This window comes from Dioscorea cayenensis, chromosome 27 (genome assembly GCF_009730915.1).
Source record: "Dioscorea cayenensis subsp. rotundata cultivar TDr96_F1 chromosome 27, TDr96_F1_v2_PseudoChromosome.rev07_lg8_w22 25.fasta, whole genome shotgun sequence".
Taxonomy (NCBI): domain Eukaryota; kingdom Viridiplantae; phylum Streptophyta; class Magnoliopsida; order Dioscoreales; family Dioscoreaceae; genus Dioscorea; species Dioscorea cayenensis.
This window is the reverse complement of record NC_052497.1, coordinates 3,569-29,271: the sequence shown is the minus strand read 5'-3', so window position 1 is coordinate 29,271 and position 25,703 is coordinate 3,569. Positions and strand designations below refer to the sequence as shown.

Here is a 25,703-nt window from a genome sequence, read left to right as displayed (position 1 = left end):
TGGATTTTTGGTTGATTTATTTGCCTATAAATACATGGCCCTTTAGTTATGTTAAGAAGAATACACAACCACAAAAACACCAAAAATGGTTTTTGAATGAATGAGTGTGCTAGGGTTTTTTAGTTGAGAGGCATTGAGTGAAATCTCTACTTGTATATTTACAATTTTTATAGTAGAAAAATTTCTCTTTTTCCATAGACGCAGGCATTAAAAAAAGCCAAATTATGTAGTTTTGGTGTCTTTTTTTTTAACTTTATTTTAATATCTTGTATTGCTATTATTTACCGATCATAATATATATATGAAAGAACTAATTTAAAAAAATAAAAATGTATTTATCACCGATTTATCTTAAAAAATATTTATATATATATGAAAGTTTAATTTCGTTCATTAATGGTAAGCTCATGGACACATGACCAAATTAAATAGAGCCTCTGCATTTTACTAAACTCAATAAATTAGTGTGTATATATATAAAGCAAATCATGCTACTGTTAATTAATATGAACCATTTGATCATGATCGTAATAATGACTCAGACAATCTTAATCAACCAAATTAATTTCTACTAACTAGTGTCTCCTGAATAAAATTAAAATTAAAAACCGCCTTTATAATTTATTAGTCCCCCCACCCCCACCCCTCTGCCGATTAAAAAAATATATATAAAAGCCATGTTGATAGGTTATGAATGCTGTTTGCCTAATAGTATTTTATTTTATTTTTTAACTCATTTTATATATAATGTAATTAAAAGTAGAATGAAGATAAGAACCATGTTGATATAAAACTTTATCTCTCAATGGACAGAATTGGCAGTGATGGTTTATGTTGATGGATAAATATTCATTAAACTAAGTTCAAGATAAATTAATTAAAATGTAATGATACTTTTCTTATCATGGCAATTGCAAGTCAATTTAAGCAAAGCGGCCAATCCAATTTCATGCCAACAAGAAAGCATGTTTCATTGCAAAAATTTTTATATGATAATTTTTTTATATGTATATATAGTTAGCTACATGGACACATCATCACACACACATACATGTAATATCAAATTTACTCATTTATATTTTATTCTTATTTTATATGCATCTTATTATTATTTATAATTTTTTTTAATATTTTATAAATTACTCTAGGTCATATTTTTTTGTGTTTAATATATAACGTGAAAATTAATGAATTGATAAACTCCTTATTTTTAAATTCTGCTTAACAAACACTAGTTTTTCCTACTATTATTTTGTCAAGAATTCTTAATACTAACTTGATATGTTTTTCTCCTTATTAATTGAAAAAATTAAGCATAAAAATAAAAACAATCATTTATCATATTTTTTTAATCTATTTTTAAGACTAATCAAAGGACATTTTAATTTAAAATATTTTCATTGGAAAAAGCCGCAAGGAATTTTCAAAATTTAAGACCATTATGTAATTAATATATATATATATATTGAACTATCAAAAGAGAAAACTAAAGGAAGAAAATTAAGAGAGGAATTATTGAGCTTTGGAACTTTGGAAAGTTTTCTATTGATTTTCATCATAATATGCAATATGCCAAGATTAGAAAGAAAAACAAGTGTTTGATGTTGAAATAAAAAAAGTATGTAAATAAGTCAGTATGATAGTGAAATTTTTTTGAAGTTAATTTTCTGTCAAAATAATAATCAAATTTCAACACACGTGTTTGAATGTGTTCAATATTTGTTAGATAAAATGTTAAAAAATACAAAAATATTTGTATGATTTTCATTATCATACAAAAAAAAAAAAATCTTATAATTACTTGTCTAAAATCGAAAACCCTAAGATTTACTTGTATACTTCTCTGATTGGAGAAAAATCAAATATAAAATTTTAGATATAATTATTAGATATATTTCAATAATTTTAAATATATATTATAAATATAAAATGTTTCGCTTCTAAATATTGTTTTTTACTTCTTATTTACAGCCCATTATTATTGGGGTAGTTTGCTTGGGCCTGTTGGAGGCCTCTTACAGCCCATTACAACTTGTTTCCATTATGGCAGTTTCTCAAATATAAAATTAATAAAAATAATTAATTTTAAACTGGAAATAATTATGTAAATAAATATATTTAAGTATATATTATAAATGTTTTCCTATTAAATAATTTTTACTTTTTAATTTTGAGCCCATTATTATTGTAAGGAATTTTTTTTTTGAAGTTTTCTGTGACCAATAATAATCAAATTTCAACACATGTGTTTGCTTATGGTCAATATTTGCTAAATAAAATTTTAAAAAATGCCAAAATATTTTTATGATTTTTATTATCATAAAAAAATGTTATAATTATTTGTATAAAAAAAACCTAAAAGATTTACTTGTATACTTCTCTGGTTAAAGAAAAAATCAAATATTATAAATATAATTCGATAATTTTAAAAATATATATTATAAATATTAAATGTTTTTCTTCCAAATACTGTAGCCCTATTATTAGGCTGGTTTATTTGGGCCTGGCAGAGGCCCATTACGGCCTGTCAAAGCTTCTTACAATTATCCCAGCTTCTCAAATATAAAATTAGTAAAAATAATTAATTTTGAGATGAGAAATTATTATGTAAATAAATATATCTAATAAGAGAAAGTGTAATCTGGGTCGTTCACAGAATCGTGCCCAGATTATTTAAAGTAAGAGAAAATTGAGAGGAGAGAGATAGGAATAATAATCTGGTGGATTAACTAGTACAATAAACAGTAACCAATCATGGTATTTGTTCCAAACGGGTTGATGTGGTGTTCTGCGGTTTTTATTTAAGTTTTGGTGTTCTCCACTGTAAGCTTAGTAGAAATGGATTTCGACGGTTGAGACTATTCATAAGAATAGTGTTACATTTATGAACAATGGTACTGTTCATGTAATAATACAAATCCGTTGGATTGAAATACAATTGTCTGCAACAACTTTCATAGATTACAAATCTATAAACATGCATGGATGATTAATGTTCATCAAATAATATATATATATATATATGTGGTATATACAACTAAAATTAATCCTCAATATTATAAAAAATAAATATCAAACACTCTGAATTATACTTTAATTCTTTCTTCTTCTTTTTTTTTAAATCTTTTTCCTATATATTTATAACATAAAAAAGGAATATTTATAGGCATTCAAAAGATGAATAGACAACTAAAATTAATTTTATTCAACTGTGTAAAATACATTAATAGGTGAAAAACTAACAATGTTGACAGCTACTGCACTAAAACGTGGACTCCTGCTATTACAATATTGATTACTACAGTGTCATCAACTGTTACAGTAGACATTCACTGTTTTTATAGTATTCCTAACAATATATATATAATTATAAATATTCTTTTCTAAAGTGGTTTATCCACCTTTTTAAAAAAAACATATTTTTTTTAAAATATTTTTTTTTAGTTTTTATTGTTTAGCCCATTATTATTGGGCCGGTATTTTTCGACCTATTATAGCCCTTTAAGGCCCATCAAGGCTTGTCACCATTATCGAGTTCTCGCACGCCATTAGAGAAGCCATTGCTGGCGCGAGAAGCTCTCTCTCTCTCTCTCTCTCTCTCTCTCAGAGAGCTCTTGGGCGGTCCATCATCGGCTCCGAGGCCTCCTTCATCTCATTATCCTACTTCGCCTTCCTCTTTGGTGATTCTAGTTTCCTTTCTTTGTAGTTTTTTTAAAATGTAAGCTAGATGTTTGTTGTAATGCCCGTGAGAAGTTGGTGTGCTTGTTTGCTCTAAATTTCTCTTTTTTCCACCATTTTTTTGGGAATTGTGAACATTGCTGTGTTCTGTGATCTTTCCTTTATGATATCATGCGAATTATGTAAGCTTGATGTTTGTTGTAATGCTTTTGACATTGCTTTGTTTTCCACCAATTCTCTTTTGAATTGTGTGCATTTCTGTGTTATTTAATTTTTTTATTTTTATGATATTGTTGAATTATGTGCTTGTTTTGATAAATTATGAGGGAATAATTATTGTTTAGAATTTCATGTATTCAGCACTGGCTTCAGTTTAGGAATTATATAATCTCTAGTGATCCCTGGTGGCTTAGATTTTGTGGGGTTGTACACTCTGAGATAGTGTGGACTACTTTGTTGAGTTGATGAAGAGCATATTTGTTTCAAATGATTTTGGAATTGTCTTTGATTTGTGGATTGTTTAATCTTGCAGTCATTCATTATTCATTGTATTTGATTGTTATTGGTCTTTTGGAGCTCAAAAGCACATTTTTATGCAAGTCATACTGCTGAAACAAAAAAATCCGGCTAGCAAACCAGTAACAACTAACTGCAATAGTATGTGAATTTCTGAACTGGGATAGAATCTCCATCTCTTTTGAGGAAAATCTAGTAGCAATGTCACAAGAAGAGGGGTTGGAGTGGAGCGTGTATAAGATGTTGTAGGCTTCGCGGGCTGCAAGAGCAATGATGAGTGATGGAAGTGGGTTTTAATGAGTTGACTTGTTATTGGATTTGTATCCATTAAATCTCTTATCGTTTATCTTCAGATGAGATAAAATTAAGATGCTTAGAATCTTGAAGTACAGGTGGTATGTTAATTTGCCCTCTATTTCTACGAGGAACTCCCTGTAGAATTTTGCCTCCTTTTTTAGCCTTCTTGGATTTTTCAACTCTCATGATTATTTAGTTTGTTCTTGTGCCGAATGTTATCTCTTTTCATGAAAAAGTTGTTCCAAAAACGGTTTTTGCCTAATATTTTATGAAAATAGAAATCTCATTATTCATTTCACATAATACATATTTTTTTTTGTTTGTTTTGTCTTTATGAATTAAAGCATGTGCCCTCTAAAAGCAAAAATGGAATGTGGTTTCTTTAGGTTAGAACTTCTATTGCAAAAGTCCAACTAGGCATGGGGACGGACTGGGAGATTATTCACATACCAGCGAAGCTGCCATCTTCTACTGAGCAAGCTGCAGGCATTTATTTCTTTTCTCTTCTTTTTCTTATTTTCAGTATATTTCTCTTTGTGGGCATGACTTTTCATCTATTTTCCCCCCATTCTTTTGTGATATTAGTGGAAGTCATTGCTGCAACAATTGAACCAAAGCTTGCAAACACACTTGTGAGGTCAGTTTGAGGATTTCCCATATTTTATACTGCTGTTTTAAATGAATCCTTTGGATTGTGCGATATTTTTGTGTTTGTGACAGGAAGTTGAATCAGATATGCCCACTGGAGAATCTGCGTCACGCTAAAAACGAGTACGTAAGAGAATAATTGAAGGTGTGGCTTTCTTCTCACACACTGTATAAGTCTTGAGCTTTCTTAATGAGTTGCATTTGATTTAGTTTAGTATTATGAGGTAATATTTGGAATCACCTTGCATATATGTTTTAATGGAATTTTTTTTTTTTTTTGTCAAGAATTTGATTATTTAAGTAGATTGTGAGTCGTTATCACACAATGTTGAAAGTATTCTTGTTTGATTTGTTAAATTAATAGTAGAACGGTTAAACTTGTTCTCTCAAGAATTTATATTTTTATAATGCATGAAAACTTGGATGCAGCCAGTTTTCTGCTTCTAACATGTGGACATGAGCTGTTCTGATGTTGCTTCAGGCATATCTTCGCTGTGCTACCTGCCTTGTCTCCCTTTGCCCCACTAATGATAGTAATCGGTTTTATTGGCAGGAAAAGTGGAGTTAGCAGTGATCTTATGTCTGTCCTTTGGATCTAGTGAGCACATGGAGGGAATGCCAAATGATTTACTGCAACTACTTAATAATTACCAGTTAAGTCCGTTCATAGCAAGAGTAAGTTACCATCCAATGTCTGTTTGTTTGTAAATTGTGTTCCTTAGGTCTAGGTCAAAAATACTTAAATTTGCCATTGTTTAATATATAACCTAGAAAAACCAAAGTAAGGGTATTTCAAATCAGAGGTTTTTAAGGTGAAGAGAACCATAGGTGCAATTCTTAGGTAAGTGAATATACACAATTTTTAGGAAAACTTTAATAATAGAAAAATAAATTATTATTATTATTATTATTATTATGGTCATCATTATTGTTGTTGTTGTTGTTGTTGTTGTTGTTGTTATTATTATCATTATTATTGTTATTATTTAAGTTTCCATTGTAAAACTAGTTAATTTCCTGTAATTTTTTTATTTTTATTTTTATTTTTAATTTTCAGTTATCAATTGGACCAGTTGTTGTTTAAGCTACCAGCAAATGATGACACATGAATTAGTTTTGAGATCATGTTTTATTTGTGAAATTCTTAACACATGCTAGGTTGCTGAGTGCCCTGCCTTGTCCAAAGAAGAATGGGAGGAACAGTGCAAACTCTGGCCAACATCATACCACCCACCATCAAGGTCAGCCTTTGCTTCACTATTTGCTTTCTTCATTTATATTTGAATTACATTGTTAGTATATATATATATATATATAGCACTTGATTGCACTCTTTACATTTTTCCTTTCTTTTTTTATGCCTTCATATGAAAGTTTTTGAGCTTCTTGGTCTAGATAAGTCTGTATAGAAAAAACAGTATTGGAAACTTCATCTTGGTACTTCATCAATCTTTGCTTTAAGTGGTATAAAATGCAGGACTTGACTTCCACTGTGAATCTGCTTTTTTTGATAGCCATAGTTTAATTTTTGTGAACTTTTAAATTGTTGAGACAGATAATATACCCTTTTCCTTGTGTGTGTGCGCACTCATGCATGCACATGTGCTTGTGGTGGTAAAACCAAGCAATGAAAGTTAAATCTAATCTGATTTTCTGTTGTCTACTCTTGAAATGCTGTGGTGTTCTGGTTATTGAATTCAAATAGCAATATAACCCCTCTTTCCCAGGAAATTAGTTCAGTTTACCAACATATTTGTTGTAGTTTACCTTGAAATTGTTCAGCATTTGAAGTGAGCATTCTCATCTTAATTTTCATCACTGTAAGCAACCTTTCTTCTGATGTATTTCATATATTTTTTGTCCTGATTGCTCCGTCAGTTTGTAACCAATGCTAAATTTACTATTTTTCCCTCTGTTATGCCTTTGTAAATTAGTTTTCTAGTAAATGCAAGCTCATGACCTTTTTTTCTCCCTTATTTATTGCATAAATAGTGAAGTTAGTCTTAGAGTTTAAAGCTTTAAAATTTTTCAATGATTGTGATTTGTCTACAACTCAACAGCCTCGATGGTGCGGGTGGATTTAGTGAGGAAGATTCTCAATTTATCATCAATTTTATGAAAGTTGCCATTCAGTTAGCAAAGCCAAACTTCCTTGGTGGAGAGGTTAGTTGTTGAGGTGCTTTGTATATCTGCTATTGCAATTAACTTGCATCATCTTTCAACTCCCAAATGAAATTTGCAAACATTAGGGGATTTTCAAATTGAATCATAAGGTTTTTTTTTGCCATTTTGTGATTCTGTTGAGTTATTGAGATGATAATGTAAACTTCTGTGACCTTTTTCATAATTTGCTTATCATGCTATCTTCAATTTCCTCTCTCAAAAGCTGTTTCATCATTTTAAATATAGGAAATGAAGAAGTGTCCAAATTTCAATTGTGTTTCATCCCTACAATTCTTGATTTATACGTAAGCTTTTCCATTATCCGACTCACACCAGCATCTTCTATCTTTGATTGTTCTAGCTTTTATTAATTTCTTTAATTATGCAACTGGCTGTGTTCACATCATTTAAATTTGTAGGCAGTCAATGCAGCTGTGATTGTTGATCCTATGAGCAAGCAAGTTATAGCATATGGTAGTGACCAAACATTCTCATTGCCCTCCACTATAATCAGCAGCTGTTCACACATTGGACAGGAACCAACTAATTCCTCTTCTCAACCCGGAGGAAACAGCCCACCAAACAATGGATATCTTGTCTCTAAGTTGACACCAAACAAACACAAGCAGCCATATCATCGGGTTTCTTGCCTACATCCTTGGGGATGGACTGAACTAAATCCATATGATCCAAAGCCACCAGAAAAGTGCGATAGTGATTATGCATGGCATCCTTTGAGGCATGCTGCTCTAGTTGCCATCGAGAATGCAGCTGCAAGGGACAGAAGCCTATTTCCCAATCCAGCATCTTCCATAAAGCATTCTACTTCCATGGATAATTTGCTTCAGCCTGACGACATCCCCTCAAAACGGCTGAAAACTAATACACCAGAGGTAATCGTTCTGCCTTTTCTTTGTTGCAGCCCTTCCTTTTCTGGAAAAAGAAACAGTGTGTTAGCAATTGACATCATATGAGTTTCTATGAATCCTGACTTGTATGCAAATTGATTTTATTTAACATTCTATATCAGAATGAGAAGTTAGAAGAGGAAGCTGCAAAGAATGTTTCTACATCAGAGGCGACACGTCCTTACTTATGCACCGGGTTTGACATTTTCCTTGTTTGGGAGCCATGCACAATGTGAGTTACCAATCATTTATTTATTACTATTAATAACCGTAAACTCCACTCAGCTCTTTCCGATCATTTTCTTTCTTTGCTGCCGTGCATTGAGTAGCATCAATAATGATAAGTTAAAAATCTAGTGATGTTTAAGTACACTAATTTCTCTGCATTTCGTCTTATTTATTTCATGTGTTTGACCATTGGTATCATCTCTGAACACTGCTGCTGTTATTTTTCCGAAGGTGTGCAATGGCTCTTGTTCATCAAAGAATCCGACGCATTTTCTACGCCTTTCCCAATCCAAATGACGGTGCTCTGGGCAGTGTCCACAGGCTGCAGGGAGAGAAAAGCTTGAACCACCATTACTCTGTTTTCCGAATTTTGGCCCCCAAACTGGAAGAACATATTTGATATTTTTTACTTATGATTTGCAGAAAAAAAAAGAAGCAAAGCACAAAACTAATGAGGTATGTGCATCTGTTTTCACATTGAGCTCTGTTAAATTTTTTCGGTATTTATACACAACTCCGCAGCTTCTTTGAGTTAACGATTGATCGCTTTTATCGGTTATCAACAACATCACTTGCTTAATTTCTTTTTCTCAGGGGGAATGTCATGGACTCATGAAGGAATCATGTTGCTTTCAAGACAACCTGAAAAGTTAGCCTTCTGTTTCATTACATTTATGAATACATAACTTTTATTCATTGATACTACAAAGAACAAATTTGAAACATTTCAGCCAGAATTTCTCATCACTCATTTAAAATTCACTAGTGGTTTTGGTTGATCAAAAATTATTTTTTTTTCTTGTTTTATTGAAAATAGAATATATATATATATAGGGATTTCCTCTAAATAAAGACATGTAGTGGAACAAAGTGGTTTTGTCCATTTATTTATTTGAGCTTGTATTTTAATTTAATTTTCTTAAAAACCAAAATAATGACAAAGTTTGGCTCTAAAGAGTGCAATTAGGGAAGCAGATAGAATCAAAGACTAGAGTTTGGTTGATTAGACTTGATGCCAACCAACCAAGTGGTTGGAGTAGGGTCTTCAAAATAAATTGTAAATAATAATAATAATAATAATAATAATAATAATAATAATAATAATAATAATAATAATAATAATATCAACAAAACAATGGCTACATACAAACTTTATTATGTAGGACCCTTGGATTTACATAGTCCAGAAATCATTGAATCCGGTCTCTTTCTTCCTCTGTATTTCCTGACATTCTCATTGATTTGTCCAATTAATATTAGCCATAGATCTTGAAAATCCTTTATATATATATATATATAATACTCTCCATGTTTTATATTAACTGTCATATTTAATATTTTTTTAAAAATTATTTGCTATTTTTAAGAGTTTTATACACCTTAATTATTCTTTTAACTCTATGTTTTTCTTGTTCAGAGAGATATACATATTAATGAGAATAAACAATTCTAACAAAAGTAAAGAGTAACAATGTTTTATTATAACTTTTTTTAGATTTCAAGAGTTTTAATGATAATTTTAATATTTATACAAAATTTAAATATGACATTAATATAAAATTTTGGGAGCATGTATTTTATTGAATTATATATATATATATATAGGTGCAGAAGAAGGTCAACAATTCAAAGGCAAAGACAAGTAGGTGAAGACATTTGGATTTGTCTTAAAAAAAAAAAGGAAATTAAATGAATGGAAAAGGACATTCATATGAAGACAGCAAATATGAGGAGCTGGTAGGAGGCAATATTTTTGTAACTTCAATATATATCCACCACCATAATTTTTATTATTATCATTTTTCTTATCGATTATTTTTTTAGGAGCCACGAACTCTAAACTAGAATAGAATAACAAATTTTGAAGTTCAGTAAAAATGAGGTACTGAGAGTCTTATATAAAGATAAATTTTTTTTTTTTGTCAACCATTGAATAGCCCAATGGTATGACACCAAAGTAAAAGGGGGAGGTCATGGGTTTAAATCCTCCCCGCGATTCTGCTCACGGGATTCTTATATTATTACTCGTATTTTTACGTATCATATCCGTCGACATCTAGGCGTATATTCATATAAAAAGTGCGTCTATTATTAAATTCACTCGGTGTTTTTGTATACATAACAATTCTTAATCAAAATTAAAATCATTTATCATTAATCTATATGATCTAAATCTCTATCATTTGGATCAATCGGGCTAATTTTTATCATATTTTTATATATTTCTAAATCAATAATCTATTTTTGTTATATCATGATTAGAAAAGAACACATTTTGAAGTTTGAAGTCATTTCTTTGTGGACCTGCAAATGCACCATGCCAAATTCAGTTTCTAGCATTAAATGATACCTTCCAAAATTGAATTGAATCCAATTGTTGCAGATACAGAAATACTCAAATCAGAGAATCAAAATTCAAAACTTATCATCAGAAAACCAACACATAACCTCCTCCCTGTGAATAGAATTGCATTCATGATCAAATTCAATGCAGAAATTATCAAGAAAAGCATCAAAGATTTCTGCTAAATCATATGTGTAATCAACAAATACCAAAATTTCAAAACTCTAATTAATTTCAGACATGATTCACTACTTTGTTCTGTCTTCCTCCTAACCATAGCAATGTTCTTCTAGCAAATGAAGGACCTTCTTCTGCCTTCAAAACAGCACCAGAATTACTACTTCCAATCTCTACATCGACACCGAATTCACTACTTCCACTCTTCTGCAACTCATCAGGCTCCGAAACATTGCTCTTCATCTTCGAGTCCCCGGTTACACCTCTAACCAATGACAATCTAAATGAGAATGCACGAGTCGAAAAATCACCGGAAACTACAGAACTTTTCTTTTTCTGTCTCAGCCAAATTTTCGATATCGAAAAGCTCTCTTTTTTCTGCAAATTATTGCTACTGCTACTGCTACTGCTGCCAACACCACCACCTGCATTGCCTTGAATTGATTCGAAACTTCTCGATGAATGATCGAAAGCTTTGGAGAATCCTTCTCTTCTCGAATGGCAATCGCATTCGGACATTGCTCCCCGGTGACCGGGTTTCTGAATTGCTGCCGGCCTTTTCTTGCTTAACTTAATGGACACTTGCAGCAATGAACTCTCATCCATAACATACTCAAATGAACCCATAGAGAAACATCTCCTTTGATCCAAATTCCTATTGGTTTCCACATTGCTACAACCTTCACCTTCACCAATTGCAGCAACTCCACTAGTTTCCACATTTCTAAACTTTCCAAGTTTCACTGTCACAACCTCATCCTTGGCATCAATTTCAGCTTGTTTTTGATTAACATGAACATCACCACTAAGTGAAGTCCTCAATTCATCATCTCCAACATCAATCCTTTCAGAATCAGGCTCTCTAGAGCTCTCACTAGCAGACTCAAGAACAAGGAGCATAGGACTACTACAACTTGGGGAAAATTCAGGCAGGAGAGAACTCCTACAAAGAGGGCAGGTAGAGTGGGACAACAACCAAGTGTCAATGCATTCAAGATGGAAAGCATGGCTACATTTGGGGAGAAGTCTTAGCTTGTCATCAGCTTCAAACTCACACAAACAAACAGCACAATCAAAAGGATCCTTCAAGCCAATAATGGCTTTGTAGAGGAAGATTGGGAGAGTGTCAATGTAAGACTGGTCCACTCCTGCATCATGGAGGTGGAAGAGCTGCTGTAGTTGGCCTTGGAGGACTGTCACATTGTCAATCTCTTCTGGTTCTCTATTTATAGGCCTGAGAAGGTATCTAACAAGGAGATGAACCAAACCAGAGATGAAGAAGATGACTGCTAAGATTACAGTGATGAGCAGAATGCTTGGACTGATCTTGTTTTCTATGCTGTTGCTTTGGGAATTTGTGAAAGGTGGTGGTGGTGGTGGTGGTGGTGGTGGAGATGATAAGGATTGGAAGAATGGTAATGGTGGCTTTCCAAGACTCATAATTCCATCAAAGAAACAGAGAAACAGAAAACAGAGGAACAGAGAAACAGAGAGAAAAAAAAAACAGAGGACAGAAAACTCACCAGATCTTCATGCAAGATGACATCTTTTTGAGATTGAAAAGGAGAAGATGAGAAGAGGAAAAGATGAGGAGGTGTTTTCTTGGAGTAAATGCAATGAAAGATGATGATAATGATGATGCAAAAGGGATATGAATGGATAGATGGCTCTTGTGCTTAGTATGGTAAGGTGGTAAATGAGCATTCAATGATGATTTTGAGAGAAAGAGAAAGAGAGAGAGAGAGAGAGAGAGAGAGAGAGAGAGAGAGAGAGAGAGGTTGTAATCTTCTTCTTTTGATTGACTTTACAGAAACAAAAGCATGTGCAGCAATGGCAATTGCACAAATTCAATATAATTCAATTCCTTCCTCTTCCATGCAACCTTCAAAGATGGAATATTTTTTTGTATATAAAAATATTGTTTTTGGTGTGAGTGTGGTGGAGACTTTTGAGTGGGGGATAAAAGAGAAGGTGGTATTGGTATTGGTATTGGTTTTGGCATTGGGATGTGCTTGTGATTGTTTTAACACAGGTCCCTCAACTCTTCTAATTTTTTTTTTTTTTTAAAAAATCCTTCAAATTTATCAATTTCTAAAACACTCTTATTTCTCAAAAATTTCATTTTTATATTAAAATTAAATTAAAATTATAAACTTATTCCTGTTTTATCCTTTCACTGGTGTATTTACACTTGATGGGATTCATGCATCAAAAAGGGTAAAGTCGTCCATTTGTGTTAGTGCACTCTCGTTTTACTTTACCTTAACTCTGTATATTATATTAAAATATTAAAAATATAAGGATTTGATAAAAAAAACAAGGGTTATAAAATAATTTGAACGTTAGAGGGACTAAATGATAATAATGAAAATCTACATGGAGTTTTTAGTAATTTTATCTTGTTTTTATTTTATTTTATTTATTTATTTATTTTTAATGTGTTGTCATAAATTGTGGCTTCAAAAGAGGAAGGGGATAGACCAAGCAAAATGGGGGTAGTTCCTAGGTCTTGTTTTCCAAGTCTTTTGGGGCTTTGAGTAACTTGTGGACATTGAAATGTGAATCCATCTTCAATGCCCTCTTTCTTTTTTCTTATTTTTAAATGGTTTTATTTATTGCTTTGTGTTTTCTTAGTATCACAAATGTCAATTCCCAAATCTATTGGTATTATTTTCAAGAATATTTTTCAAATTTCATGATCCATCGAGTCATCTTCATTATGAATTACATGAAATTACATTGTTTTCAAAATTATATTATAATATTTTTTTGCTTAATATATATATATTAAATATATAAATATACATACAAGGTCAGGTGTCAAGATGCGCATGAGTTTTTTAAATTATCCAACAGCCCCCACTCTATGCGAGGGTCTATGTTTCACTTGTGTATAGAGACGGTGGTGTTATTAGGGATAAGGAGAAGGCGGTATATCTTAATCATTTTCAGTGAAAAATTTATAATTTAAAATTTAAAATATAAATTAAAAAATAAAGCAATAACACTGAGGTTTAGTATAATTAATTTATAATTTATTATTAATTTCTCTGAGAAGTATAATAGTGCAAATTGCTTTAAAATTAGTAATATATATGAAGGGGTAAAAATATATGATGTTGCCATAATTATTATTTTAATTAAATATTTGAATAAGTTTAACTTTTAATATATATGGTTTATTTTAATTAGTATCATTGGGTAGCTAAAGTCCAACATGATCATGCCAAGACTATGTAATTTTGTCTTGGCTTTATATAATTCAATGGCTTGCATCACAATTATAAACACAAATTATTTGTTCTCAAACCAACCTAATCTTGCTTATTATTTTAGTCATTAATTAATAATTACTAGTCTTCATGAGCTCATTTCTTTGAATATAAATGTTGAACCTAATGATTAAAATAATATATTTATATATATATATATATATATAAGTAGACTGATTGTGTAGAAACAACATGCCATTTTGGTGAACAACATTCTTATATCTAAGTGTTTTTTTTTTAAGTTTTTAATTTAAGGTTTATATATAGATATTTCATTTTTGTTTGAGTTTCATTAGCTAGAATATATATATATATATATATACACACATATTATGTTAGTTAAATTCTATTGTATAATAGAGCTTAGACTAATTTTTTTTTTCATTTTTACATGAAGATGTAAAAGTGTTTATCTACATACTTTTAGTAAAAATACATGCATAATGTATAGCAAACTAATAATAATAATTAGATGAAAATTAAAAGAGGACATTTTTTTATCCTCCTTTTAATTTCTTTTTTTAAATGAATTCATGGTTTATCAATTTTATTAAAAATAAATTAATAAAATAAATCAAGCAGTTAAACAATCAAAATCAAAGTTGTTTTTCAGAAACATCATGAACTATATATACATAATTAATCCTTCAAAGCTAAACTTCTGAAAAACTCTTTCATGATTGAGAAAAAGAGCTCTTTGTTTTGTAGCATCATAATCTTGAATTCTTGAAAGCTAAGAAGCACTTTAGCATTCATTGTACTATTCTTCTTTCTCAGTGTTTAACAACTTATCAACTCTTTGCAAGTCCACAAGTCAAGGTTGGGTAATTACAGTCCTTTTGAAAATTAAATAAGCTCTTTCATGATTGATAGGCAAAATCAATAGCCTTTTATTTTCTTAATTAAGAATATCATAAAATCAAATCCTTGTATATATCATTAATGGCTAAACATACACATATGCGAAGTGATACGTCAATAGATTTGCGACGCACCAATGGAACCTGCTTTGAGTGGGTTCTTACTCCACGATTAAGACCAATGTCAAAGGAGAGGCAAGGAGAAGAAGAAGAAGAAGAAAAGATAAAGAAAGAAAGATATTATTCCATAAGAACAAGATAGACTCCAAGACTTTTCATACCCCAACATAAGGACCCTAATGACATATAAATAGACTCAACTTATCTTAATAAGTAACCCAGCTGTTAATTTATCAATCCAGCTAATATTATTGTTACTGACAACTCATCATTGTGATATGCTTACTGATGATATCTCATCACCCAATCTATGACAACTCATTATTGTGATATGATTACCTATGATATCTCAACCCCAATCTATGGACGTCTTGATGCCACTTGTGTGGTCACAAAATCCTGCATCCAAGTTGGCGGTTTACGAATGCGTTGAACGCGCCTCTCATCGGTGTTCACCTCTACTGTGGAAGCTTCCTGTGATGCTTCATGGTGGTTGTTCTCTTCTAATATCGGCTCAACATGTTGGTTATCTTCCAGCTGGAGAGGTAAGGTTGTATCATTTCCCCCCGTCTGAAATAACACCTTGTCCTCAAGGTGGTACTGAGGATAAGACTTGCAAAAATCATCAAGTTTCTCCCAGGTCGCCTCCTCCGGGGAAGTACCTCGCCACTGCACCAGAATTTGACGAATGGCCTTGCCACGCTGTAAGATTGTACGGGAAGCACAGATCACCAAGGGTAGAGGAATAAGTGTAGGAGTGCTATATACTGGAGGAAGAGAACAGGGTTGTGTCAATTCAGAACTCTTGAATGGACGAAGAGCTGAGATATGAAACACTGGATGGATCCGACTTTCCGGTGGTAGCTGCAGACGATAAGCTACAGGCCCGATGCGTTCAAGCACTTCGAATGGCCCGTAATACCGTGGGCTCAGCTTAGTGGAGTGACGTTTGGCTACTGATTCTTGACGATAGGGTTGGAGGCGGACCAACACCCGATCACCCACTCCCAGTTCTAGCTCTCGTCGTCGCGCGTTGGCCTTTTGTGTCATCCGATGTTGAGCTTGTAATAAGTTTGTTTTCAACGTCCGCATTAAGTTGTCACGTTCAGTCAAAAGTGCATCAATAGCTTGAAGATTGGAATCACCAGGGTGATAAGCTGGTAATGATGGTGGTGGTCGCCCATACAAGGCCTGGTATGGAGACATCTTAAGGCCGCTATGGTAGCTCGTGTTGTAGCATAACTCAGCCCAGGCAAGAAACTTGACCCATTTGGATGGTTGAGTCCCGGAAAAAGAACGCAAGTATTGCTCAAGGCCTCGATTGACAACCTCGCTCTGTCCATCCGTCTGTGGATGATATGCGGTGCTATGATGGAGCTTGGTACCACTGAGCGCAAATAATGTCTTCCAGAAATGGCTAACAAAAATGGGGTCCCGATCGGATACGATCGTTTTAGGAAACCCATGTAACTTCACAACTCGGTCTGCAAAAAGCTCCGCCACTTGGGTAGCTGTAAACCTCGTGGGAAGAGGGGCGAAGTGTGCCGATTTAGACAGTCGGTCTACCACCACCATGATTGCTGTGCAACCCTGAGATTCTGGTAACCCAACAATAAAGTCCATAGTAAGTTCCTCCCATACTGTTGACGGAATAGACAAAGGTTGGAGAAGGCCTGCAGGTGGCTGTGTAGAGAATTTAATTTGTTGACATCTCTCACAAGCTGCTATGTAGGCTTCGACATCCTTCCGCATCCCAGGCCAAAAAAATTGAGCAGACAAACGAACCAAGGTTCGTTTCACTCCGGCATGTCCAGCAAGTGGAGTAGAATGGAATTCATACAACAACGCTGGTTTAAGGCTGGAATTTGGACTGATGTAATATCGGTTCTTATAAAAAAGGAGACCATCACGGCTTGAATATGCTGGAGAGAGAGATCTGGCAGCAAGTTTCTGGTGCATGAGCTGCAAATCAGTTAAGCTAATATTTTCTTGTTTGAGTGTAGATAAGAATGAAGAGATGGGTTGGCTGGCCATTTGCAAAGTTCTATAAGTTGCATCCTCGTGCATGCGAGATAGAGCGTCAGCGGCGTGGTTAGACGAACCTGGCTTGTAATCAATTCGGAAATGGAAACCCAATAATTTACGAAGATAAATTTGTTGGTCAGGAGTTTGAATGACTTGTTGGAGGAGCTGTTTAAGGCTTTGATGGTCTGTCCTAATGATAAAGAAACTTCCCAGAAGGTATTGTCGCCACTTGTGTACGGCCTCGACGATAGCATGCAATTCTCGGATATATGTTGAAGAAGATTGAAGGCGAGGACCCAACTTCTTGCTAAAATATGAGATTGGATGTTCATCCTGCATAAGCACAGCCCCAATTCCACTTTTGGATGCATCAGTCTCGATCACGAATTGCTTGTTGAAATCTGGTAGGTGGAGAACGGGTGCCGTAATCATGGCGCGCTTTAAAGCCTCCAATGCATCAGTTGCTGTTGTCGTCCACTCAAATGCTTCATTACACAGTAAGTCCGTCAATGGCGCGGCAATGGAAGAATATCCCTTTATGAATCTTCTATAATATCCGGTTAACCCAAGGAAGGCTCTCAATTGGCGTTGTGTGGTAGGAGTAGGCCAGTTGGCCATGGCATCTACCTTGGTAGGATCAACACGCACACCCTCAGGAGTCATGATGTGTCCCAAATAGTCAATTGTGGATTTGCCGAAGGAACACTTAGACATTTTAATATAGAAATAATTTGTCTTCAGACACTGGAACACGTGCTCAAGGTGGTGCAGATGAGAAGATAAAGAAGAGCTATAGACCAAAATATCATCAAAGAATACTATGACAAATTTCCTGAGATAAGGAGCAAATATACGATTCATAGTAGCTTGGAAAGTAGATGGTGCATTTGAAAGACCAAAAGGCATTACCAGGAATTCGAAATGACCATCATGAGTCCGGAAAGCTGTTTTGTAGACATCCCGATCATGCATCCTGATTTGATGATATCCAGCCCGAAGATCAAGTTTAGTAAAGACCTTGGCTCCTCCAAGTTCATCGAGGAGTTCATCAATAGTGGGAATAGGAAACTTATCCTTGATTGTTACAGCATTGAGAGCTCTGTAATCAACGCAAAAACGGTAAGTTCCATCCTTCTTACGCACTAGTAGGACAGGGGAAGAAAAAGGACTCTGACTCGGCCTGATGACCCCTTGCGCGAGCATCTCACGCACCAATTTCTCCATTTCGCTCTTCTGATAGTGTGGATAGCGATAAGGTCGGACATTGATCGGTGTGGTATTAGGTTCCAAGTATATCCTATGGTCAATTATTCTGCGAGGGGGAAGCTGTGTGGGAGGCATGAAAAGCTCCTTGTATTGTTGTAGAAGTGCGACCACATCAGCATGGAGATCTTCGGATAACTTGAAGTCTGAATGTTCTCCACTCTTATCTTTAGGACTATGGAGTTGTTGCAATTCATATAATCCTGCACATACTTCATAGTTGACCATAGCCTGAAGCTGAGTGTAGGTGATTGCCTTGGTGATCGGTTTGGTGTCCCCATGCAAAAGTATGGTCTTCCCCTCCCACATGAACTCCATAGTAAGGAACTTATAATCATGTGAGACTTTTCCCAAGCTTTGGAGCCATTGCACCCCAAGAACCAGATCTGGTCCCTCAATGGCCAACAAAAAGACATCAATCGTGAAAGTAGTTCCCTGCAAACATAGAGGAATCTGTGGGCAGTAGAGAGAACAAATCAAGTAATCACCGTTACCAATATAAACCCGAAAAGGTTGTGTTGGTTTGACATGCAACCCCAGTTTCTCTGCCAACAAGGGCTTTATGAAGTTATGTGTACTTCCTCCATCAATCAGCACATGAAATGAGTGGCTTGAAATCATGCCCAGCATTCGCAGCGATCTTGGATTATTTTGTCCTGCCAAAGTATTCATACTTGATATGTCGCCCGTGACCACTTCAGCTTCCGGTGTAGGAGGAGAGTCTGCACTTGTTTGTGTGTCGGGGTCGTCCTCCACATCGCTTAGTAGTAATAAACATTGGCTGCGGCAGCGATGGTTTGCAGTCCACTTTTGATCACATTTGAAACAAAGCCCTTTGTTGCGTCTCTCCTGTATCTCAGTTGGTGTCAGTCGGCGAATCGGAAGTGGGTTCGCCGCAACAGTTGTTCCACTGGTTTTAGGAGGCGGTCCCAGTAAAGATGGCACCGGTATGTTTGAAGGGGATGGTTGAGTCCTGAAAGCGACTGGGACGGGAGTTTGGGAATTTGTTCGAGCGGTACCCCGAAACACCGTGCGCTGATCCTGTGGCGCTTCTTCGTACCGAGCCTCATAAGCTCTGGCCAATGAAAAAGTTGCCATTAGTGTCGTCGGCCGTTGAAGTAGCATCTCGCGACGCAAGTGTGGCCGGAGTCCAGCGATAAAAAAAGAGATGAGCAGATGCTCAGGAATTCCTGTTATTAGATTCATCAATTCCTCAAACTCAGTTTGAAACTCAGCCACTGTGGATGTTTGAGACAATTTGGAGAGATTCCCCTGATGATCCTCATAGACCGAAGATCCAAAACGTTGTCTGACATTAGAAAGGAAGTCGGGCCAAGTGGTAAGGAGATTACTACCCTTCATCCACTGGTACCAAGCCGAGGCTTTTCCCTCCATATGAAAAGAGACGATGCGCAGCCGGAGTGATGCTGGGGTCTCATGGAAATAGAAGAACTCTTCGATTTTAAAGACCCAACTTTCTGGATCCGTGCCATCAAATTTTGGGATCTCTAATCGCATATTGCGAGGAAGGAGTTGAACATTCGCACTTAAAGGAAGAGAATCCGACGGATGTTGACAGGACGAAGGTCTCTCCTCGCTAGTGGATGCACTATATCCGCTCAACTGGAAACGTACTCCTTCAATACGGCCATTTAGGGCCGCAATGCTCTTCTGCAGGGACGTATGATAGACAGCAGCTTGTTCCTCCAGCTTAGTTTGCAGTTGCTCCTGGAATTGCTCAGATAACACCTTCATAGCTTCAAGAATTTCCGGATTGGCCATAGGTTCAATGAAAGCACCAGTGATACGTCAATAGATTTGCGACGCACCAATGGAACCTGCTTTGAGTGGGTTCTTACTCCACGATTAAGACCAATGTCAAAGGAGAGGCAAGGAGAAGAAGAAGAAGAAGAAAAGATAAAGAAAGAAAGATATTATTCCATAAGAACAAGATAGACTCCAAGACTTTTCATACCCCAACATAAGGACCCTAATGACATATAAATAGACTCAACTTATCTTAATAAGTAACCCAGCTGTTAATTTATCAATCCAGCTAATATTATTGTTACTGACAACTCATCATTGTGATATGCTTACTGATGATATCTCATCACCCAATCTATGACAACTCATTATTGTGATATGATTACCTATGATATCTCAACCCCAATCTATGGACGTCTTGATGCCACTTGTGTGGTCACAAAATCCTGCATCCAAGTTGGCGGTTTACGAATGCGTTGAACGCGCCTCTCATCGGTGTTCACCTCTACTGTGGAAGCTTCCTGTGATGCTTCATGGTGGTTGTTCTCTTCTAATATCGGCTCAACATGTTGGTTATCTTCCAGCTGGAGAGGTAAGGTTGTATCACGAAGTTTGCATGATCAATAAAATCTTCATTGATAATAAACAACAAAACATAATTTCCATAATGATGCATGCATCTCCAAACTAAACACAAACTCATTAGAAAAATGCAAACAGATACACAACATTAAACATCAATATTGCATTACATCTGAAATAACACAAAAGAGCAATAATAAAATTAAACCAAAGCTCTGGAGGGATAGACAAGAGAGAGAAACATGGGAGGATTGACAAGAGTAAGATCACAGACGTGAGCACAAAACGGGATAGAGAGCGGCCATGAATATGATCTTATGAAGAAAAAGTCTTGCAAGGTCAAGAAAAAACCATGCAAAATGAGGACTTAAAAAGAGAAAGAAAGAGAGTGAGAGAAGCTCAGCAAAGATAGCACCAACAACAGCCTCCAAAACTCAAACCATGTACCTTTCTCCTCCCTTTGTACCACCATTCAAGTTCAAACAACCACCCAAGCACACACATAATGTTTTCTCTTTAATGAGTTGGAGAAAGGATGGAGGAGGTGGATTAATTTATAGGAGAGGAGAGAAATGAATGTATGATGAGATGGGAAGGAGAGGTAGTTGACTGACATTCCCAAATGTATGTTTCATTCACTGTCACCAAGAAAAAGTTAACCATGAGCCAACCTCACATGGAGAAGCAACAAAACCAGACACCAAAAAGCAAGTGAAAATCCTTGGCAATAAATGGAAAGCAAATATCTGTGCTTTCAATGTGTACATGAGTACAAAAAGGTTGATATAAAGCCTTTTCTGTGATCTCTTATCTCTTTTCTCACGCAAGTTTAAATTCTACACACAAGCAAGCTGAAAAACTAATTAGGGTTTACTCTACTCTCTCATGTTCTCACCTTTACTCTCTCATGCATATATATATTTATTTATTTATTTATATGCATAAAGCTTGTATTTAATCTTTATTATTTTAATACATTCAATTAAGCTTTAATTATATACATATATATATATATATAGATAGTACATGTTCTTACTAAGACAACAAAGTTACGTAGGATTTGCATGCAGTGACTTGGTTATATAAAAAGCATAGTGGTACGTACTCATATATATATACACATGAATATGTGTGTTTGTGTGTACTTGTGTTAATATTAAGAAAGTAAGGTCTGTTCACTGTCAAAAGATCAGAAGAAATAATCTGGGGGGTTAACCAAGGTGTAATCATACTAGTAGTGCAGAGAGAATCCCTGTGAAAAGTCATGTTCCTTTCTTACTGCTCACCATCATCATCACTCGTCTCTCTTTCTTAGATGTGACAACACATTATAAAGTTTATATATAGATATGATATATATATAACATGTTTATATGAGTATTTGCACAAGAATTGATGAGTCTATATGAGGATGGTTTACCATGTTTTATGTTTCACTTGTATACTGCTTTGGGAGATTGATGGATTGGTGTGAGTTTTAAGGTTGATTTTGTTTTTGTTTGTGTGTGTGTATTTGTAGGACTTCATGTGCATGACTTTTATATATACATGGATAAGGTAAGTTTATTAATTTAATAAAGATCTCACTCCTTTTGATTCCTTGTTCTTTTTTATTTTTTTTCTTCTATTTATATTTTGTTTTTCTTCTACACATTTGGTGTTTTTTATCACTAAAGTTATTTTTATAAGAAATAAAGATTCTTAAATAGAAAAAAATCACACACACACACACAATCTATGAATTAGTTATTTAATTCATTCTACCTAAATCCTATAAAGTTAATAATAAAAAATTAAACTCGGTCAACCATTGGATAGCCCAATGATATGACACCAAAGTGTAAAAGTGGGAGATCATGAGTTCAAATCTCTCTCCTGACAGTACTGTTCATACAATGTTCATATGAGATTTTTATATTATTTTTGTACTCGTATATCACGCAGCTTCAATACTATTCTAGATCTGTTTATATTCATAAAAAAGATGCTTGTCACCTATTATTCAAAATTAAACTCTTGATCATATCAATATCCTAAGTTAACAATTACATGATTATTAGGATCTCTACAATAATGCGGATAATATTTCAAATGAAATACATTTTAATACATTCTAATTATTTTAATTATATATATATATATATATATATATGTGGTGATGGAATCTGACATGGTGGATTATATATGTGATCACATATCCAAACTTCTGAAAACATTTTCTTAGATATTGAAAAAGATGAATATATATATCTATATATATATATATATATACATACCCCAATGATTTGAAAGGTGTAAATTAATCACACACAAACACTCATACATACAAACATACATACATAAGTTAAATTTTAAAAAAAAAAACATAAAACCAACAATTATTTACATGAGCCAAAACAAAGCATGATATATGGTCAATTAACTCCTGTAAAATTGGAGTTCATATGCACTGAAGGTTGTGGAAAGCATCAACATCTGGTTGATGGTCATGCTCCATTTCTTAAACTGTACATAGTCTTTGATTTTCAGTTCAATCTTGCCATCACTTGTACTCATATCAACACAATAAAATGAATTTTCATCCTTGTTGATCACCTCTTCATCAACCATCTCTGTTTTCATATCATACACAACACCTGCACCACAAAAAGACTAATTAAATAAGTTCAATATAACTAAATAAACCAAAAAGTAAATATAAAAACCTTGAGTACTAATTAATCACTTACATTCATGTGCATTTGACAAGCTCATGAGAATGCTTGTTTTTCTCATTCTCAGAATAACTTTCGCATCTCTATTCAACACAACAGACACTAATCTTATTTTCCACTTCCCTATTAAAAAATACAGAAATAAAAATCATATTAATATTTACATATAAATGTATATACAAATAAATAAAATAAAAGGTATTAACTTACCATCCATTGCATGCACTATAAGTTCTTCACCTTTGGCTAATGAAGATCTACACCGTCCAAAGTCGAAATCATGCGGTCTAATTCCTTTAAGTGTTGCAGCCCCTTTCAATGCTGAAACATACATATTAACATTTGTATGAGCTACAAGAGATTAACATGTAATGCCAAAACATATTATATATATATATATTGATATTAATATTAATATACGTACATGTTGCTGCAGCAGCTGTTAGGGTTAGAAGATTGTTGGCATCGGTAGCGATGATTGCATTGTTTATTTCTGAAGCTAAATGATCATGAGGTGCACCAATGGTTTCTGCAACTGTTGCACAATGCTTAGCAATTAATGCAGCAGCAGCAGCGACTGCATTTTCTTTGGAGTTGTTAATTGTGTTAGAAACTGTATTTTCTGCTGCAATTGCTGCAAGAGAAGCTGATAATCTTGCAACAGATATGGCTGCATGAACTTCAGCTCTTTTTAACCGGTCTTTTTCTTTTCTTTTTTGCTTGATTTCCTTTATCCATTTCTTTATTGACATGTCTTTCCAGTGTTGAGTAATCCTAAGAGAAAACTGTGAAAATTTTCATTAATTTTGAGTCATTAATATTATTAATTCAGGTAAAAATCTTTGTTTGATAACATATATATACCCATTTTTTTCTCAAACCAATGTCATAGTCTAGTTCTGGATGAATTGCTTGCTGAAGCCAAAGCCATGACTACATTAATGAAATTAAACAAATTAACAAAAATTTAAGTCTATATATTCTAATTCATGTGAAGAAGAAGAAAAAGAGCTTGCTTTACTAATTACCTTCATGTCATCAAACTTGACTTGTGGGATTGAACTCAAAGCTTCATCTTCAACTTTCAATTGGTTTTCAGGTTTCTGCAAGAGAATTAACCAAAGAACAGCACTGTTGAAGTTTAAATACTTGAAGCTAAACTCATTAAATTAAATAATTACCTCCATTAATGCTGGTTGGAAAACTTGTATGGCAGTGTTGCACCATGAATTGGATAAGTCTTCCATGTTCTCTAAGGTCAATTCTAGATTCCAAGTTTGACACTTATTTGTTCACAATATATATAGCAATAAATTTTGTGTGTGTGTGTATATATAGATATATTTATATATTTATATTAATTAAGTATATATTATGGCATCTTTAATCAATTAGTGTAACTAGTTTCTTGAAAACATCATTGAAGCAACAAGAACCTCTAGTTTTATCAGTTATAAATCTTAAAAGAAAACTAAAGAAAGCATAAAGAAAGAGAGCTAGTACTATTCAATAAGAACAGAATGGGATGACAGCAAGGTTTGGAATATGTTAGTGCTTAACTCGGTAGCGTCTATCTTGCACTTTCGAGCGGCCTTATTCAAGAATATCCTCAGCAAGCCACTTGTCGTCGCTGCGCCCACATCTGTCGCTACGTGTTTGGTAGATCATCGGCGTAATCCAGCGATCCGATTCGGGCACCGAGCATGATGTATTTGGGAAGAATTTGTCCCATCGAGCGACATGCATATCGGGGAGTCTGACAAAGAGTAACATCTTCTCCCTCTTTACATCCAGAACAAATTGCTGAGTGCTCTTGATGGAGTCTCATGTCTCTCGTGGGTCTTTGATAGATCTGCAAGCCTTGACGGCCCGACTGGTTTTCTTCTTACGAAAGACCGACTGCGTCGCCGTTCTGCAGCGAGACCAAACGAGGAGCCCACGTCTTGAGGTCTGAAGCTTCGGCGAGGGCTTTCCCGATCCACCGAATTTATTGGTGCGACCATGTACGTGCCGCTGCAAAGAGAATCGAGAAGGGCCTACTCTTGGTATATGGCTTCCGGCTCGGTGAGCAGCGCAAGCGGTGTCCTTGAATAATCTCCCGGTGTGAGGGGTCGTGTTAACTTTCGATTGATTTGAGGTCT

General features: G+C 34.4%; 3 protein-coding genes across 3 annotated transcripts; 1 reads left to right on the top strand and 2 right to left on the bottom strand.

Annotated features, from left to right (window-relative positions):
* Positions 1-3,549: 3,549 nt before the first annotated feature.
* On the top strand, positions 3,550-8,870 carry LOC120253243 (tRNA-specific adenosine deaminase TAD3). The gene is given in 11 exon segments (XM_039261573.1): positions 3,550-3,680; positions 4,878-4,977; positions 5,077-5,128; positions 5,212-5,254; positions 5,257-5,284; positions 5,693-5,814; positions 6,298-6,380; positions 7,200-7,302; positions 7,722-8,195; positions 8,333-8,442; positions 8,670-8,870. Coding segments are annotated over 10 exon segments (1,251 nt in total). The 5' UTR covers positions 3,550-3,680; positions 4,878-4,910; the 3' UTR covers positions 8,839-8,870.
* Positions 8,871-10,894: 2,024 nt separating this feature from the next.
* On the bottom strand, positions 10,895-12,839 carry LOC120253241 (RING-H2 finger protein ATL13-like). Its single transcript, XM_039261569.1, has one exon. The coding sequence runs from the start codon at positions 12,397-12,399 to the stop codon at positions 11,017-11,019; it is 1,383 nt and encodes a 460-aa protein (XP_039117503.1). The 5' UTR covers positions 12,400-12,839; the 3' UTR covers positions 10,895-11,016.
* Positions 12,840-23,266: 10,427 nt separating this feature from the next.
* LOC120253255 (VAN3-binding protein-like) lies at positions 23,267-24,749 on the bottom strand. The gene is made up of 7 exons (XM_039261584.1): positions 24,744-24,749; positions 24,591-24,665; positions 24,427-24,495; positions 23,987-24,347; positions 23,773-23,883; positions 23,578-23,685; positions 23,267-23,484 (listed from the first exon to the last, which is right to left on the bottom strand). The coding sequence occupies exons 1-7, from the start codon at positions 24,747-24,749 to the stop codon at positions 23,267-23,269; spliced, it is 948 nt and encodes a 315-aa protein (XP_039117518.1).
* Between the last annotated feature and the right edge of the window lie 954 nt (positions 24,750-25,703).